We start from the raw sequence: 15,433 nt of genomic DNA, 5'->3' as shown, positions 1-15,433 counted from the left end.
TGACCCCAGGCTGAAAATCCATCCCCAGCGAAGAGCAAAGCGTCCCGCCTGGTGTGGACCGTCCAGGCTGGAAGGCGGCAGAAGCGAGTGGAGCACCTGGTGCCCGCCTTCCTGGAGGGCGACACCGCCTACGTCCACAGCTTCCTGTGCACGTATAGAGGTTTTGCCACCACACGACAGCTGCTGGAGCTTCTGTTTCAAAGGTGCGTGCCGTGCCCCTCCGCAGCACTGTGGGCATTCAGCCACCTACTAGCTGTGAGGCTGGGGATGTCACGGCACCTCCCCGAGCCTCGGTTTGCTCCTTGCAAGGCGGGCTGAAGAGAGGATCAGCCTCCAGGGGAGATTGTAGGGACTCAGGCAGGTGCTGCCTGCAAAGGCTTCTCGAGAAGCCTAACCCTCTGGGAGGGTCGACTGGAGCGGAGGGGCTGTGGTTGTGCTCATTGAGGATATTCCTCTTGCCTAAGGCGAAGCCTCCGCCTCGTCCCTCAGCGTGCCCGTGGCCTTCACTGAGTTGTTGTCTTCCCTTTGGAAAAGGAGATGGCAGAGCTCTTCTAGGTCTCTGACCTGGGTGAAGCCAGAGCAGCGATCCCTGGGCTGAGCCGAGGCCCCCGACCCACTCAAGCAGGAGTGAGGGGCCGGTTGGAGCTCCTTCCTTCATCACGCACACACAGAGGTCCCCACTAGGTGCAGAAAGTTTTCTAGGCACTGACCAGAATCCCGGGCGCAGAGCAGGCGACAGCCATGCCCTCCAGGGCTCCATTCTCCTTGGGAGTGAGACAGCGCCGCTAGGCTTCTCACGCAGGCCTGATCCACAGTCCAGTCCATGCGACGTCCTCCTGTGTCTTCTAGATACGGTTGTGTCCTTGCCTATGGCGATGAGGACGGCGGACCCCTAGACCAACTCAAAAAGTGAGTGGGCTTTGGAATCCCTAGGAGGGCGCCCAGCGTCCACACTTGGAGGGCAGTTGCCTGCAGCGTCCCGCTCACTCATCTGCTAGAAGCTGCCCAGCGGGTGCTCAGCTCCTGCTCAGGGGGATCAGGGAGTGCTCCGGGGCCACATAAGCCCCTCCCTGGTCGAGATACGGGGCAGGGGAGCATGACCCTCATGGGACACCTGGTGAATCAGGCAGCACTTGGCCCAGGAGGGAAAGTTGGAGGCAAGAGGAGGGCCCTGGGAAGCATGGGCGGGAGACAATGTCCGTTGTTCCCTCACTGGTCAGATGTTCTGGGAGCACCTCCTGTGTGCCAGGGAGGGCAATGAAAAGAGGAGACTGCACCGCTCGCTGCCCTCACGCAGCTGACGTTCCAGTGGGCAGTGGGCGGAGAGATGCTCCAAGCAGTGTGTCAGGCTTCCCTGAGGCCTAGGAGAGGTGACGCCACCACGGCACAGGGCTCCCCCTTCCAAAGGCGTTTTCCTAGCCCCTCCTTGGTGCCCTGGCCTAGCTCTGCCAAGACTGCCAGATTGGAGGTGGCCGCCAAGTAGGACTGGCCCCTGGACAGCCAGGAGCGGGAGGCCCAGGAGCCCAGGCCCGCACAGGGATGCCCGGGAGGCCAGCGTGCAAGGAAAGGACCCTTCTCTGACTCTGCTGCCCACCTGTCCGTCCTCAGGGCCATCTCCTTCATTCTGGGCGCCTGGCTCCGATGGTACCCTGAGGATTTTATCCAGCCCCCAGATGTTCCCAGCCTGGAACTGCTCTTGGCCTACATCGGTCTCAATATGCCCGGCTCGGAGCTGGAGCACCGCGCCCGCGTTCTTCTTTCCCGGCTGGAGCAGCCTGAGCACACTGATGCCAAGACTGAGGGTGAGGAGGACTCGGGTGTGTGACGTGGGCGTGTGCAGAGGGGATGGCGCTGCGCCCCCCGGAGCAGAGTGTCCAGAGGCTGGGGTTCGGCTGGGAGCAAGGGGCGGGCTCAGATCACTCTTGCCAGGGACTCGAGTCTGGGAAGACTTTCGGGGGCGTGGTGCTTGGACTGAGACTGCTGGATTGGCGGCAGAGGGTCCCTTTCTTTGGAATGACTTGGGCGGGCAGTCATGTTGGTGGCGTTTTCTCTTCTTCCATCTCCAGCTGCAGCTCCACCGAAAGACGCGGAAGACCCTGAAGATCCGGCACCGTCTCTCCCTCTCGGGCCCAGCCCAGCTCCGAGCCGCACAGGCGTCTTGCGAGCCACAGCCGGCTCAAGACCTTCAGCAAGCACTGGCAGCATCCCAGCCACTACCCTCAGCTCCTGAGCTGCAGCCCCAGAGAATCCTCGCCTTCCCCTAGCCATGGCGTGGGTTTTAAAGTTTTGTTTTTGGTTTTTCTTTACTTAACCTTTCCCTGTATTTTATCTCGTCAGTTCAATAAAGTTTAGTTCTTGGGTTCTTTTCAATTGTTCGCTGAAGTGGCGTGAAGCAGACTCACAACGTCACACCAACGTCATCCGCATCTAGTACCCGCCCATTTTTGTCCAAGAGAAGCCCTGTCCCTGGGAAGCAGTCAGTCTCCCTTCCTCCCACCGCAAGTCCCTGGTAGCCACTGAGTTTCCTTCTGTCGGACTCCGTGCGTTTCCCTCCTCCGGAGTTTGCATGGAAGTGCCAGCCTTCCAGAGGTGGCCTCCTGTGCCTGGCTGGGTCTGGTCTGAGGTGAGTGACTCCGGATGTTTGAAATTGAGATAGCGGTTTTCATTAAGAAGAAAAATCCCCCGCAGATCAAAGATTCTGTCTCAAAGAGGATGCCCCGCTATTCCCTCTTTTCACTTCCTGGGGATGGGGACCCCTTGGAGGTGTGACACCAGAGCTGGAAACAGCGAGGGAAATGTCGGGGCCAGGGAGACCCCTTTCAAATCTTTCGCTTTCCTGGATGGGCCATGGTAACGTTTTCAAAATGTGCAAATTTCAAAAATATTCTCATCGCATATGAAACACTGGCGTTTATAAGAAGCGTATCGTGGAGTAAAATATATTCCCCAAAGTTTTAACGTTTGAGATAGATAATTAATGTTAATTTGGTAAAAGAATGACTTAAAGATGAGTCATAAGAAACGATGCCCTCGTTCTACCAAGAAACAACTGCCCAGAACAAGGGGTGGCCAGCTTTTCAGAGCTCTTCATTGAGCTCCGGTGCGGGGGCGTGTGTGTGTGTGTGTGTGAGTGTGTGTGTGTGTGTGTGTGTGTGTGAGGGCGGTGTGGGTGTGTGGGTGTGTGAGGGTGTGGTGCGGGAAGGAGCCTGGGGCTGTTCCTTCCTGGTACCTGATGCCCCACAGTGGGCTGTGAGTAGTCACACCTATCCCCTTGCGCGTTCTCAGGGACCACTGACCACATCCAAATCTCAGTAGTGACACGGCATCGCTTTGCCGTCCTCTGTGGAATCGCTCCAGTCAGTCCACACTCAAGAGGAGGGGATTACAGCAGGAGGTCTAGACCAGGAAGTCCTGATCCCAGGTGGCCAGTGACGGGAGAAGGAGAAGACCCCAGAACTTCAATGCCTTGCCCAGAATCCCAGATGAGGAAGAAGGCGGAGCCAGGGAGGAAGCCAGCTCTGCGTCCTCAAGGCTGGGGCTCTGGCTGCACACAGGCATTCCCAGGGGCCTCTGGAGAAGGCTGTGTTGGTGGAAGTGCATACAGATCTGGAGATGGCATGGGGGTGAGGGGGAGTATTCGGCAGTGTACACGGGCATTTGGTCAGTTCTTGTTTGAGGAGGAGCCCAGGTCCGGGGCACCCTGGATTGTAGCCCTGCCCACATCACACCCACGGTGGAGGCAGTGGCGGCCACTTTTCTGCTGAGCTCAGGCCTATGCAGTCCTGAATTGAATCTCTCACTGGAACATTGGGAAACTGAGGCCCCTAGAGGGGTAGGGAATGGCCCTCGACAGGGTGAGTCCAATGGGTAAGTGTGTGTTCTGACCTTCTAGGGCAAGACTGGGACCCCACGCGGAGGCTTGGCTTCTGAAATTAGGAACCATGAGACCTTGAGAAGCTCTTGCCAATCCCTCCCTTTTGTGGGAGCTGTTTTCTTCTTGGCCTCCACAACCTGAGCACACAACACGCGGACGCACACAAACACACACACACACGCGCATGCACACACACACAAACACACACACACACACACACACACATTGACCTTGGATGCAAGGATGGACTCTAGGGTGGGATCCGAAGAGAAGCAGACACAGGGCAAGTGGCAAGAGGAAGAAACACGAGGTGGGAGGCATTGCCTGCAAGTGACACCCGCCTGCAGTTTGAGAGGTATCGTCCTCTAAGGTAGGACACACGCCAGAGGACATGTCTAGCAAGTCCACGCTCCGGTCCTCCCCAGTGTGCAGACAGGAGGCCGACAGGCCCTGAGAGACACAACGGCTTATGCAGGATCCAGAAGAGGTAAGGAAGAGGACTTGTTTCTGCGTGAGTCTCAAAGCTGGGACCTCGGCCGCACCCAGACCCTCTAGGGAGCCTGTGAGACGGGTGTGTTGGTGTTCCTGGGTACGCCTACGACGTCGCATGGAGAAGGGGGGTGAGCAAGGCCATGGCCAGAGGACTGTTTGCATGGGTGGTATCTGAGGGGGGCACTCAGGTAAGGGCACTGCAGGAAATGAGGTCACTTCCTTGACAACAGACCCCAACAGACTTGGAACCCCCGCAACTAGGCAGCCACGTGCGCAAAGCCAGCTCACTTGGCTGGAGACTCTTGATAGAGAAACATGTTCTCCTGCTTTCTCCCGCCTGACCAGGGCTCTGGTTCCCAGAAAGCCCGGAGGGAGAACCTTTGGAGACGTTGTGGACGCTGGCTCAGCTCCCACGCCCCCCACCGCTGGACCTTTGGCAGGAGGTCCTCTCAGGTAACATGAGGAAGCCTAGAGCAGCCCAATCGAGGCCAGACCAGCTCCCCGAGCCCTCCCAGGGCAGCCCTCATCCCGTCCTCGTGAGTGTGGGGGCCAGAGGGACGTGTGGGCAGGATCTGCCCTTGGCCGCAGAAGGTTGGTGGGCTGGCAATAACCTGCTTTTCCCGTCACGTTCCCAAGGCAGGACAGGGCTGGCAGGACTGAAAGGGGACCCCTAAGCTGCCTCCTCATTCCAGGCCCTCAGGCTGCCGTGTGTTTCCCTCCTCGGTGGAGGTCTGTGTGGACCGTGGGGCGGGGTATGTGTGTCCAGAGTGGAGAGAGTCACAGAGGTGTGAGAGCCAGCAAAGACAGCCAGTCGGGTCTCTGAGGCTTGCCGCCTGGCTGCCGGGCACTGTCTTTCCAGAGCGTCACTCAGGAGATGGGCCAGCAGCTGAGCCACGACGCCCTCGACTCCACCACCCTGCAGGAAGGGAAGGTGCCCCACGCTGCCAAGCGAGGCCAGGGCCGGCTCAGGGTGAGTGCAGGTGCTGGGGAGACCCAAGCCCCAGGGCCCCAAGACAGCACTGAGGACCCCAGGTCTTCGAAGGCCCTGAGACAGCCCCGGGGCTCCTGCCTGGAGCCCTGCTCCCAAAGGAATCTGAATCCCCATCTCTTCCCCCGACCTTGCCCTGCGGGCCCAGCCCCCGTCTTGGCCAGAGGAGACGGCCCTGTCCACAGAGGTGTAGCAGAGCAGAGACATTTCTAGCCCATCAGCTCACGGGCGTTCAAGAGTCCTTTTGCGTTCTGTAGAGATTTTCCTGTTTGAACTCCCATCCTCACATGTCCATGTGGCCTGGCAATCCTTCCCCACCTTCTCCCAGTCGGACGCAGCATCCTGATGGATAGGCATGCTTTTTGCCCAACAGGACATGGGGCTCACAGGGTTCTTTCTGGTCCTCTGCCTTTGCTGTCCAGAGGAACACGTCCACGTGGCCTCTCGAGGTCAGGGCGTCGGGCCTCAGCAGGCTGCCCAACTTTCCAGAAGGGAGACCCATTAGCCCAGTGACTCAGCCCTTCACTGAACCCGCACCTTCTGTTGCCATTTCCACAGCACCGCCCTGATCACCCTGCCTGTCCTCCCGTCCTCATCCCTCCCAGCCCACGAAAAGCCTCTGTGTTCTCCTGTCTCGAATGGGCAGTTGGTCAGCCACCCCAGGGTTGATGCTCTTCATCCAGGGAGGGGCTGTCACTCCTCTGCCAGCACAAAGACCTAGGAGACCAAGAGGTTTAATCCTTCTCCACCTCACATCCTACTTGGAATCCCGAGAATTCTTCCCTGCCCTGGGCAATGATGCCCACTTCCGGCCACAAGTCACCGCGGGCTTGGGCATTCGGTGCGACCTCCAGTCCCCGGCACTCCTGGGGCCCGCGGTGCGGCCTCTGATGGCAAGCGGCCCCTCTGTCTGACCCCAGGCTGAAAATCCATCCCCAGCGAAGAGCAAAGCGTCCCGCCTGGTGTGGACCGTCCAGGCTGGAAGGCGGCAGAAGCGAGTGGAGCACCTGGTGCCCGCCTTCCTGGAGGGCGACACCGCCTACGTCCACAGCTTCCTGTGCACGTATAGAGGTTTTGCCACCACACGACAGCTGCTGGAGCTTCTGTTTCAAAGGTGCGTGCCGTGCCCCTCCGCAGCACTGTGGGCATTCAGCCACCTACTAGCTGTGAGGCTGGGGATGTCACGGCACCTCCCCGAGCCTCGGTTTGCTCCTTGCAAGGCGGGCTGAAGAGAGGATCAGCCTCCAGGGGAGATTGTAGGGACTCAGGCAGGTGCTGCCTGCAAAGGCTTCTCGAGAAGCCTAACCCTCTGGGAGGGTCGACTGGAGCGGAGGGGCTGTGGTTGTGCTCATTGAGGATATTCCTCTTGCCTAAGGCGAAGCCTCCGCCTCGTCCCTCAGCGTGCCCGTGGCCTTCACTGAGTTGTTGTCTTCCCTTTGGAAAAGGAGATGGCAGAGCTCTTCTAGGTCTCTGACCTGGGTGAAGCCAGAGCAGCGATCCCTGGGCTGAGCCGAGGCCCCCGACCCACTCAAGCAGGAGTGAGGGGCCGGTTGGAGCTCCTTCCTTCATCACGCACACACAGAGGTCCCCACTAGGTGCAGAAAGTTTTCTAGGCACTGACCAGAATCCCGGGCGCAGAGCAGGCGACAGCCATGCCCTCCAGGGCTCCATTCTCCTTGGGAGTGAGACAGCGCCGCTAGGCTTCTCACGCAGGCCTGATCCACAGTCCAGTCCATGCGACGTCCTCCTGTGTCTTCTAGATACGGTTGTGTCCTTGCCTATGGCGATGAGGACGGCGGACCCCTAGACCAACTCAAAAAGTGAGTGGGCTTTGGAATCCCTAGGAGGGCGCCCAGCGTCCACACTTGGAGGGCAGTTGCCTGCAGCGTCCCGCTCACTCATCTGCTAGAAGCTGCCCAGCGGGTGCTCAGCTCCTGCTCAGGGGGATCAGGGAGTGCTCCGGGGCCACATAAGCCCCTCCCTGGTCGAGATACGGGGCAGGGGAGCATGACCCTCATGGGACACCTGGTGAATCAGGCAGCACTTGGCCCAGGAGGGAAAGTTGGAGGCAAGAGGAGGGCCCTGGGAAGCATGGGCGGGAGACAATGTCCGTTGTTCCCTCACTGGTCAGATGTTCTGGGAGCACCTCCTGTGTGCCAGGGAGGGCAATGAAAAGAGGAGACTGCACCGCTCGCTGCCCTCACGCAGCTGACGTTCCAGTGGGCAGTGGGCGGAGAGATGCTCCAAGCAGTGTGTCAGGCTTCCCTGAGGCCTAGGAGAGGTGACGCCACCACGGCACAGGGCTCCCCCTTCCAAAGGCGTTTTCCTAGCCCCTCCTTGGTGCCCTGGCCTAGCTCTGCCAAGACTGCCAGATTGGAGGTGGCCGCCAAGTAGGACTGGCCCCTGGACAGCCAGGAGCGGGAGGCCCAGGAGCCCAGGCCCGCACAGGGATGCCCGGGAGGCCAGCGTGCAAGGAAAGGACCCTTCTCTGACTCTGCTGCCCACCTGTCCGTCCTCAGGGCCATCTCCTTCATTCTGGGCGCCTGGCTCCGATGGTACCCTGAGGATTTTATCCAGCCCCCAGATGTTCCCAGCCTGGAACTGCTCTTGGCCTACATCGGTCTCAATATGCCCGGCTCGGAGCTGGAGCACCGCGCCCGCGTTCTTCTTTCCCGGCTGGAGCAGCCTGAGCACACTGATGCCAAGACTGAGGGTGAGGAGGACTCGGGTGTGTGACGTGGGCGTGTGCAGAGGGGATGGCGCTGCGCCCCCCGGAGCAGAGTGTCCAGAGGCTGGGGTTCGGCTGGGAGCAAGGGGCGGGCTCAGATCACTCTTGCCAGGGGTCGAGTCTGGGAAGACTTTCGGGGGCGTGGTGCTTGGACTGAGACTGCTGGATTGGCGGCAGAGGGTCCCTTTCTTTGGAATGACTTGGGCGGGCAGTCATGTTGGTGGCGTTTTCTCTTCTTCCATCTCCAGCTGCAGCTCCACCGAAAGACGCGGAAGACCCTGAAGATCCGGCACCGTCTCTCCCTCTCGGGCCCAGCCCAGCTCCGAGCCGCACAGGCATCTTGCGAGCCACAGCCGGCTCAAGACCTTCAGCAAGCACTGGCAGCATCCCAGCCACTACCCTCAGCTCCTGAGCTGCAGCCCCAGAGAATCCTCGCCTTCCCCTAGCCATGGCGTGGGTTTTAAAGTTTTGTTTTTGGTTTTTCTTTACTTAACCTTTCCCTGTATTTTATCTCGTCAGTTCAATAAAGTTTAGTTCTTGGGTTCTTTTCAATTGTTCGCTGAAGTGGCGTGAAGCAGACTCACAACGTCACACCAACGTCATCCGCATCTAGTGCCCGCCCATTTTTGTCCAAGAGAAACCCTGTCCCTGGGAAGCAGTCAGTCTCCCTTCCTCCCACCGCAAGTCCCTGGTAGCCACTGAGTTTCCTTCTGTCGGACTCCGTGCGTTTCCCTCCTCCGGAGTTTGCATGGAAGTGCCAGCCTTCCAGAGGTGGCCTCCTGTGCCTGGCTGGGTCTGGTCTGAGGTGAGTGACTCCGGATGTTTGAAATTGAGATAGCGGTTTTCATTAAGAAGAAAAATCCCCCGCAGATCAAAGATTCTGTCTCAAAGAGGATGCCCCGCTATTCCCTCTTTTCACTTCCTGGGGATGGGGACCCATTGGAGGTGTGACACCAGAGCTGGAAACAGCGAGGGAAATGTCGGGGCCAGGGAGACCCCTTTCAAATCTTTCGCTTTCCTGGATGGGCCCTGGTAACGTTTTCAAAATGTGCAAATTTCAAAAATATTCTCATCGCATATGAAACACTGGCGTTTATAAGAAGCGTATCGTGGAGTAAAATATATTCCCCAAAGTTTTAACGTTTGAGATAGATAATTAATGTTAATTTGGTAAAAGAATGACTTAAAGATGAGTCATAAGAAACGATGCCCTCGTTCTACCAAGAAACAACTGCCCAGAACAAGGGGTGGCCAGCTTTTCAGAGCTCTTCATTGAGCTCTGGTGCGGGGGCGTGTGTGTGTGTGTGTGTGAGTGTGTGTGTGTTTGTGTGTGAGGGCGGTGTGGGTGTGTGGGTGTGTGAGGGTGTGGTGCGGGAAGGAGCCTGGGGCTGTTCCTTCCTGGTACCTGATGCCCCACAGTGGGCTGTGAGTAGTCACACCTATCCCCTTGCGCGTTCTCAGGGACCACTGACCACATCCAAATCTCAGTAGTGACACGGCATCGCTTTGCCGTCCTCTGTGGAATCGCTCCAGTCAGTCCACACTCAAGAGGAGGGGATTACAGCAGGAGGTCTAGACCAGGAAGTCCTGATCCCAGGTGGCCAGTGACGGGAGAAGGAGAAGACCCCAGAACTTCAATGCCTTGCCCAGAATCCCAGATGAGGAAGAAGGCGGAGCCAGGGAGGAAGCCAGCTCTGCGTCCTCAAGGCTGGGGCTCTGGCTGCACACAGGCATTCCCAGGGGCCTCTGGAGAAGGCTGTGTTGGTGGAAGTGCATACAGATCTGGAGATGGCATGGGGGTGAGGGGGAGTATTCGGCAGTGTACACGGGCATTTGGTCAGTTCTTGTTTGAGGAGGAGCCCAGGTCCGGGGCACCCTGGATTGTAGCCCTGCCCACATCACACCCACGGTGGAGGCAGTGGCGGCCACTTTTCTGCTGAGCTCAGGCCTATGCAGTCCTGAATTGAATCTCTCACTGGAACATTGGGAAACTGAGGCCCCTAGAGGGGTAGGGAATGGCCCTCGACAGGGTGAGTCCAATGGGTAAGTGTGTGTTCTGACCTTCTAGGGCAAGACTGGGACCCCACGCGGAGGCTTGGCTTCTGAAATTAGGAACCATGAGACCTTGAGAAGCTCTTGCCAATCCCTCCCTTTTGTGGGAGCTGTTTTCTTCTTGGCCTCCACAACCTGAGCACACAACACGCGGACGCACACAAACACACACACACACGCGCATGCACACACACACAAACACACACACACACACACACACACACACACATTGACCTTGGATGCAAGGATGGACTCTAGGGTGGGATCCGAAGAGAAGCAGACACAGGGCAAGTGGCAAGAGGAAGAAACACGAGGTGGGAGGCATTGCCTGCAAGTGACACCCGCCTGCAGTTTGAGAGGTATCGTCCTCTAAGGTAGGACACACGCCAGAGGACATGTCTAGCAAGTCCACGCTCCGGTCCTCCCCAGTGTGCAGACAGGAGGCCGACAGGCCCTGAGAGACACAACGGCTTATGCAGGATCCAGAAGAGGTAAGGAAGAGGACTTGTTTCTGCGTGAGTCTCAAAGCTGGGACCTCGGCCGCACCCAGACCCTCTAGGGAGCCTGTGAGACGGGTGTGTTGGTGTTCCTGGGTACGCCTACGACGTCGCATGGAGAAGGGGGGTGAGCAAGGCCATGGCCAGAGGACTGTTTGCATGGGTGGTATCTGAGGGGGGCACTCAGGTAAGGGCACTGCAGGAAATGAGGTCACTTCCTTGACAACAGACCCCAACAGACTTGGAACCCCCGCAACTAGGCAGCCACGTGCGCAAAGCCAGCTCACTTGGCTGGAGACTCTTGATAGAGAAACATGTTCTCCTGCTTTCTCCCGCCTGACCGGGGCTCTGGTTCCCAGAAAGCCCGCAGGGAGAACCTTTGGAGACGTTGTGGACGCTGGCTCAGCTCCCACGCCCCCCACCGCTGGACCTTTGGCAGGAGGTCCTCTCAGGTAACATGAGGAAGCCTAGAGCAGCCCAATCGAGGCCAGACCAGCTCCCCGAGCCCTCCCAGGGCAGCCCTCATCCCGTCCTCGTGAGTGTGGGGGCCAGAGGGACGTGTGGGCAGGATCTGCCCTTGGCCGCAGAAGGTTGGTGGGCTGGCAATAACCTGCTTTTCCCGTCACGTTCCCAAGGCAGGACAGGGCTGGCAGGACTGAAAGGGGACCCCTAAGCTGCCTCCTCATTCCAGGCCCTCAGGCTGCCGTGTGTTTCCCTCCTCGGTGGAGGTCTGTGTGGACCGTGGGGCGGGGTATGTGTGTCCAGAGTGGAGAGAGTCACAGAGGTGTGAGAGCCAGCAAAGACAGCCAGTCGGGTCTCTGAGGCTTGCCGCCTGGCTGCCGGGCACTGTCTTTCCAGAGCGTCACTCAGGAGACGGGCCAGCAGCTGAGCCACGACGCCCTCGACTCCACCACCCTGCAGGAAGGGAAGGTGCCCCACGCTGCCAAGCGAGGCCAGGGCCGGCTCAGGGTGAGTGCAGGTGCTGGGGAGACCCAAGCCCCAGGGCCCCAAGACAGCACTGAGGACCCCAGGTCTTCGAAGGCCCTGAGACAGCCCCGGGGCTCCTGCCTGGAGCCCTGCTCCCAAAGGAATCTGAATCCCCATCTCTTCCCCCGACCTTGCCCTGCGGGCCCAGCCCCCGTCTTGGCCAGAGGAGACGGCCCTGTCCACAGAGGTGTAGCAGAGCAGAGACATTTCTAGCCCATCAGCTCACGGGCGTTCAAGAGTCCTTTTGCGTTCTGTAGAGATTTTCCTGTTTGAACTCCCATCCTCACATGTCCATGTGGCCTGGCAATCCTTCCCCACCTTCTCCCAGTCGGACGCAGCATCCTGATGGATAGGCATGCTTTTTGCCCAACAGGACATGGGGCTCACAGGGTTCTTTCTGGTCCTCTGCCTTTGCTGTCCAGAGGAACACGTCCACGTGGCCTCGAGGTCAGGGCGTCGGGCCTCAGCAGGCTGCCCAACTTTCCAGAAGGGAGACCCATTAGCCCAGTGACTCAGCCCTTCACTGAACCCGCACCTTCTGTTGCCATTTCCACAGCACCGCCCTGATCACCCTGCCTGTCCTCCCGTCCTCATCCCTCCCAGCCCACGAAAAGCCTCTGTGTTCTCCTGTCTCGAATGGGCAGTTGGTCAGCCACCCCAGGGTTGATGCTCTTCATCCAGGGAGGGGCTGTCACTCCTCTGCCAGCACAAAGACCTAGGAGACCAAGAGGTTTAATCCTTCTCCACCTCACATCCTACTTGGAATCCCGAGAATTCTTCCCTGCCCTGGGCAATGATGCCCACTTCCGGCCACAAGTCACCGCGGGCTTGGGCATTCGGTGCGACCTCCAGTCCCCGGCACTCCTGGGGCCCGCGGTGCGGCCTCTGATGGCAAGCGGCCCCTCTGTCTGACCCCAGGCTGAAAATCCATCCCCAGCGAAGAGCAAAGCGTCCCGCCTGGTGTGGACCGTCCAGGCTGGAAGGCGGCAGAAGCGAGTGGAGCACCTGGTGCCCGCCTTCCTGGAGGGCGACACCGCCTACGTCCACAGCTTCCTGTGCACGTATAGAGGTTTTGCCACCACACGACAGCTGCTGGAGCTTCTGTTTCAAAGGTGCGTGCCGTGCCCCTCCGCAGCACTGTGGGCATTCAGCCACCTACTAGCTGTGAGGCTGGGGATGTCACGGCACCTCCCCGAGCCTCGGTTTGCTCCTTGCAAGGCGGGCTGAAGAGAGGATCAGCCTCCAGGGGAGATTGTAGGGACTCAGGCAGGTGCTGCCTGCAAAGGCTTCTCGAGAAGCCTAACCCTCTGGGAGGGTCGACTGGAGCGGAGGGGCTGTGGTTGTGCTCATTGAGGATATTCCTCTTGCCTAAGGCGAAGCCTCCGCCTCGTCCCTCAGCGTGCCCGTGGCCTTCACTGAGTTGTTGTCTTCCCTTTGGAAAAGGAGATGGCAGAGCTCTTCTAGGTCTCTGACCTGGGTGAAGCCAGAGCAGCGATCCCTGGGCTGAGCCGAGGCCCCCGACCCACTCAAGCAGGAGTGAGGGGCCGGTTGGAGCTCCTTCCTTCATCACGCACACACAGAGGTCCCCACTAGGTGCAGAAAGTTTTCTAGGCACTGACCAGAATCCCGGGCGCAGAGCAGGCGACAGCCATGCCCTCCAGGGCTCCATTCTCCTTGGGAGTGAGACAGCGCCGCTAGGCTTCTCACGCAGGCCTGATCCACAGTCCAGTCCATGCGACGTCCTCCTGTGTCTTCTAGATACGGTTGTGTCCTTGCCTATGGCGATGAGGACGGCGGACCCCTAGACCAACTCAAAAAGTGAGTGGGCTTTGGAATCCCTAGGAGGGCGCCCAGCGTCCACACTTGGAGGGCAGTTGCCTGCAGCGTCCCGCTCACTCATCTGCTAGAAGCTGCCCAGCGGGTGCTCAGCTCCTGCTCAGGGGGATCAGGGAGTGCTCCGGGGCCACATAAGCCCCTCCCTGGTCGAGATACGGGGCAGGGGAGCATGACCCTCATGGGACACCTGGTGAATCAGGCAGCACTTGGCCCAGGAGGGAAAGTTGGAGGCAAGAGGAGGGCCCTGGGAAGCATGGGCGGGAGACAATGTCCGTTGTTCCCTCACTGGTCAGATGTTCTGGGAGCACCTCCTGTGTGCCAGGGAGGGCAATGAAAAGAGGAGACTGCACCGCTCGCTGCCCTCACGCAGCTGACGTTCCAGTGGGCAGTGGGCGGAGAGATGCTCCAAGCAGTGTGTCAGGCTTCCCTGAGGCCTAGGAGAGGTGACGCCACCACGGCACAGGGCTCCCCCTTCCAAAGGCGTTTTCCTAGCCCCTCCTTGGTGCCCTGGCCTAGCTCTGCCAAGACTGCCAGATTGGAGGTGGCCGCCAAGTAGGACTGGCCCCTGGACAGCCAGGAGCGGGAGGCCCAGGAGCCCAGGCCCGCACAGGGATGCCCGGGAGGCCAGCGTGCAAGGAAAGGACCCTTCTCTGACTCTGCTGCCCACCTGTCCGTCCTCAGGGCCATCTCCTTCATTCTGGGCGCCTGGCTCCGATGGTACCCTGAGGATTTTATCCAGCCCCCAGATGTTCCCAGCCTGGAACTGCTCTTGGCCTACATCGGTCTCAATATGCCCGGCTCGGAGCTGGAGCACCGCGCCCGCGTTCTTCTTTCCCGGCTGGAGCAGCCTGAGCACACTGATGCCAAGACTGAGGGTGAGGAGGACTCGGGTGTGTGACGTGGGCGTGTGCAGAGGGGATGGCGCTGCGCCCCCCGGAGCAGAGTGTCCAGAGGCTGGGGTTCGGCTGGGAGCAAGGGGCGGGCTCAGATCACTCTTGCCAGGGACTCGAGTCTGGGAAGACTTTCGGGGGCGTGGTGCTTGGACTGAGACTGCTGGATTGGCGGCAGAGGGTCCCTTTCTTTGGAATGACTTGGGCGGGCAGTCATGTTGGTGGCGTTTTCTCTTCTTCCATCTCCAGCTGCAGCACCACCGAAAGACGCGGAAGACCCTGAAGATCCGGCACCGTCTCTCCCTCTCGGGCCCAGCCCAGCTCCGAGCCGCACAGGCATCTTGCGAGCCACAGCCGGCTCAAGACCTTCAGCAAGCACTGGCAGCATCCCAGCCACTACCCTCAGCTCCTGAGCTGCAGCCCCAGAGAATCCTCGCCTTCCCCTAGCCATGGCGTGGGTTTTAAAGTTTTGTTTTTGGTTTTTCTTTACTTAACCTTTCCCTGTATTTTATCTCGTCAGTTCAATAAAGTTTAGTTCTTGGGTTCTTTTCAATTGTTCGCTGAAGTGGCGTGAAGCAGACTCACAACGTCACACCAACGTCATCCGCATCTAGTACCCGCCCATTTTTGTCCAAGAGAAGCCCTGTCCCTGGGAAGCAGTCAGTCTCCCTTCCTCCCACCGCAAGTCCCTGGTAGCCACTGAGTTTCCTTCTGTCGGACTCCGTGCGTTTCCCTCCTCCGGAGTTTGCATGGAAGTGCCAGCCTTCCAGAGGTGGCCTCCTGTGCCTGGCTGGGTCTGGTCTGAGGTGAGTGACTCCGGATGTTTGAAATTGAGATAGCGGTTTTCATTAAGAAGAAAAATCCCCCGGAGATCAAAGATTCTGTCTCAAAGAGGATGCCCCGCTATTCCCTCTTTTCACTTCCTGGGGATGGGGACCCCTTGGAGGTGTGACACCAGAGCTGGAAACAGCGAGGGAAATGTCGGGGCCAGGGAGACCCCTTTCAAATCTTTCGCTTTCCTGGATGGGCCATGGTAACGTTTTCAAAATGTGCAAATTTCAAAAATATTCTCATCGCATATGAAACACT

At 59.0% G+C, this 15,433-nt stretch overlaps 2 protein-coding genes across 3 annotated transcripts; both read left to right on the top strand.

The window, feature by feature from the left end:
* The first annotated feature begins 4,595 nt into the window (after nucleotides 1-4,595).
* Nucleotides 4,596-8,634, top strand: LOC138918919 (ral guanine nucleotide dissociation stimulator-like). Of its 2 annotated transcripts, XM_070242494.1 has the most exons (6): nucleotides 4,596-4,819; nucleotides 5,226-5,336; nucleotides 6,275-6,468; nucleotides 7,115-7,174; nucleotides 7,874-8,067; nucleotides 8,331-8,634. In XM_070242494.1, exons 1-6 carry the CDS (start codon nucleotides 4,682-4,684, stop codon nucleotides 8,492-8,494), a joined length of 861 nt encoding a protein of 286 aa, XP_070098595.1. In that variant the 5' UTR covers nucleotides 4,596-4,681; the 3' UTR covers nucleotides 8,495-8,634. The 2 variants fall into 2 exon arrangements, with proteins under 2 accessions (XP_070098595.1, XP_070098596.1); XM_070242495.1 differs by lacking the exon at nucleotides 7,115-7,174 and having other exon boundaries at nucleotides 4,605-4,819.
* A 2,234-nt stretch (nucleotides 8,635-10,868) lies between these two features.
* Nucleotides 10,869-14,897, top strand: LOC138918918 (ral guanine nucleotide dissociation stimulator-like). Its single transcript, XM_070242493.1, has 6 exons — nucleotides 10,869-11,083; nucleotides 11,490-11,600; nucleotides 12,537-12,730; nucleotides 13,377-13,436; nucleotides 14,136-14,329; nucleotides 14,594-14,897. Exons 1-6 carry the CDS (start codon nucleotides 10,946-10,948, stop codon nucleotides 14,755-14,757), a joined length of 861 nt encoding a protein of 286 aa, XP_070098594.1. The 5' UTR covers nucleotides 10,869-10,945; the 3' UTR covers nucleotides 14,758-14,897.
* The last annotated feature ends 536 nt before the right edge of the window (nucleotides 14,898-15,433 follow it).

The sequence above is a fragment of the Equus caballus genome, chromosome 19, assembly GCF_041296265.1.
Source record: "Equus caballus isolate H_3958 breed thoroughbred chromosome 19, TB-T2T, whole genome shotgun sequence".
NCBI lineage: Eukaryota > Metazoa > Chordata > Mammalia > Perissodactyla > Equidae > Equus > Equus caballus.
Note: the sequence above shows the minus strand (reverse complement) of the source record. Positions and strands in the feature narration are given on the sequence as shown.

Excerpts from the sequence above, each read along its gene's own strand:
- LOC138918918 (XM_070242493.1), top strand. The coding sequence starts at position 10,946 with ATGTTCTCCTGCTTTCTCCCGCCTGACCGGGGCTCTGGTTCCCAGAAA. Across the intron at positions 11,084-11,489 it reads TTGGCAGGAGGTCCTCTCAG|AGCGTCACTCAGGAGACGGG; the intron begins GTAACATGAGGA and ends CTGTCTTTCCAG. Across the intron at positions 11,601-12,536 it reads GAGGCCAGGGCCGGCTCAGG|GCTGAAAATCCATCCCCAGC; the intron begins GTGAGTGCAGGT and ends GTCTGACCCCAG.
- LOC138918919 (XM_070242494.1), top strand. The coding sequence starts at position 4,682 with ATGTTCTCCTGCTTTCTCCCGCCTGACCAGGGCTCTGGTTCCCAGAAA. Across the intron at positions 4,820-5,225 it reads TTGGCAGGAGGTCCTCTCAG|AGCGTCACTCAGGAGATGGG; the intron begins GTAACATGAGGA and ends CTGTCTTTCCAG. Across the intron at positions 7,175-7,873 it reads CCCCTAGACCAACTCAAAAA|GGCCATCTCCTTCATTCTGG; the intron begins GTGAGTGGGCTT and ends GTCCGTCCTCAG.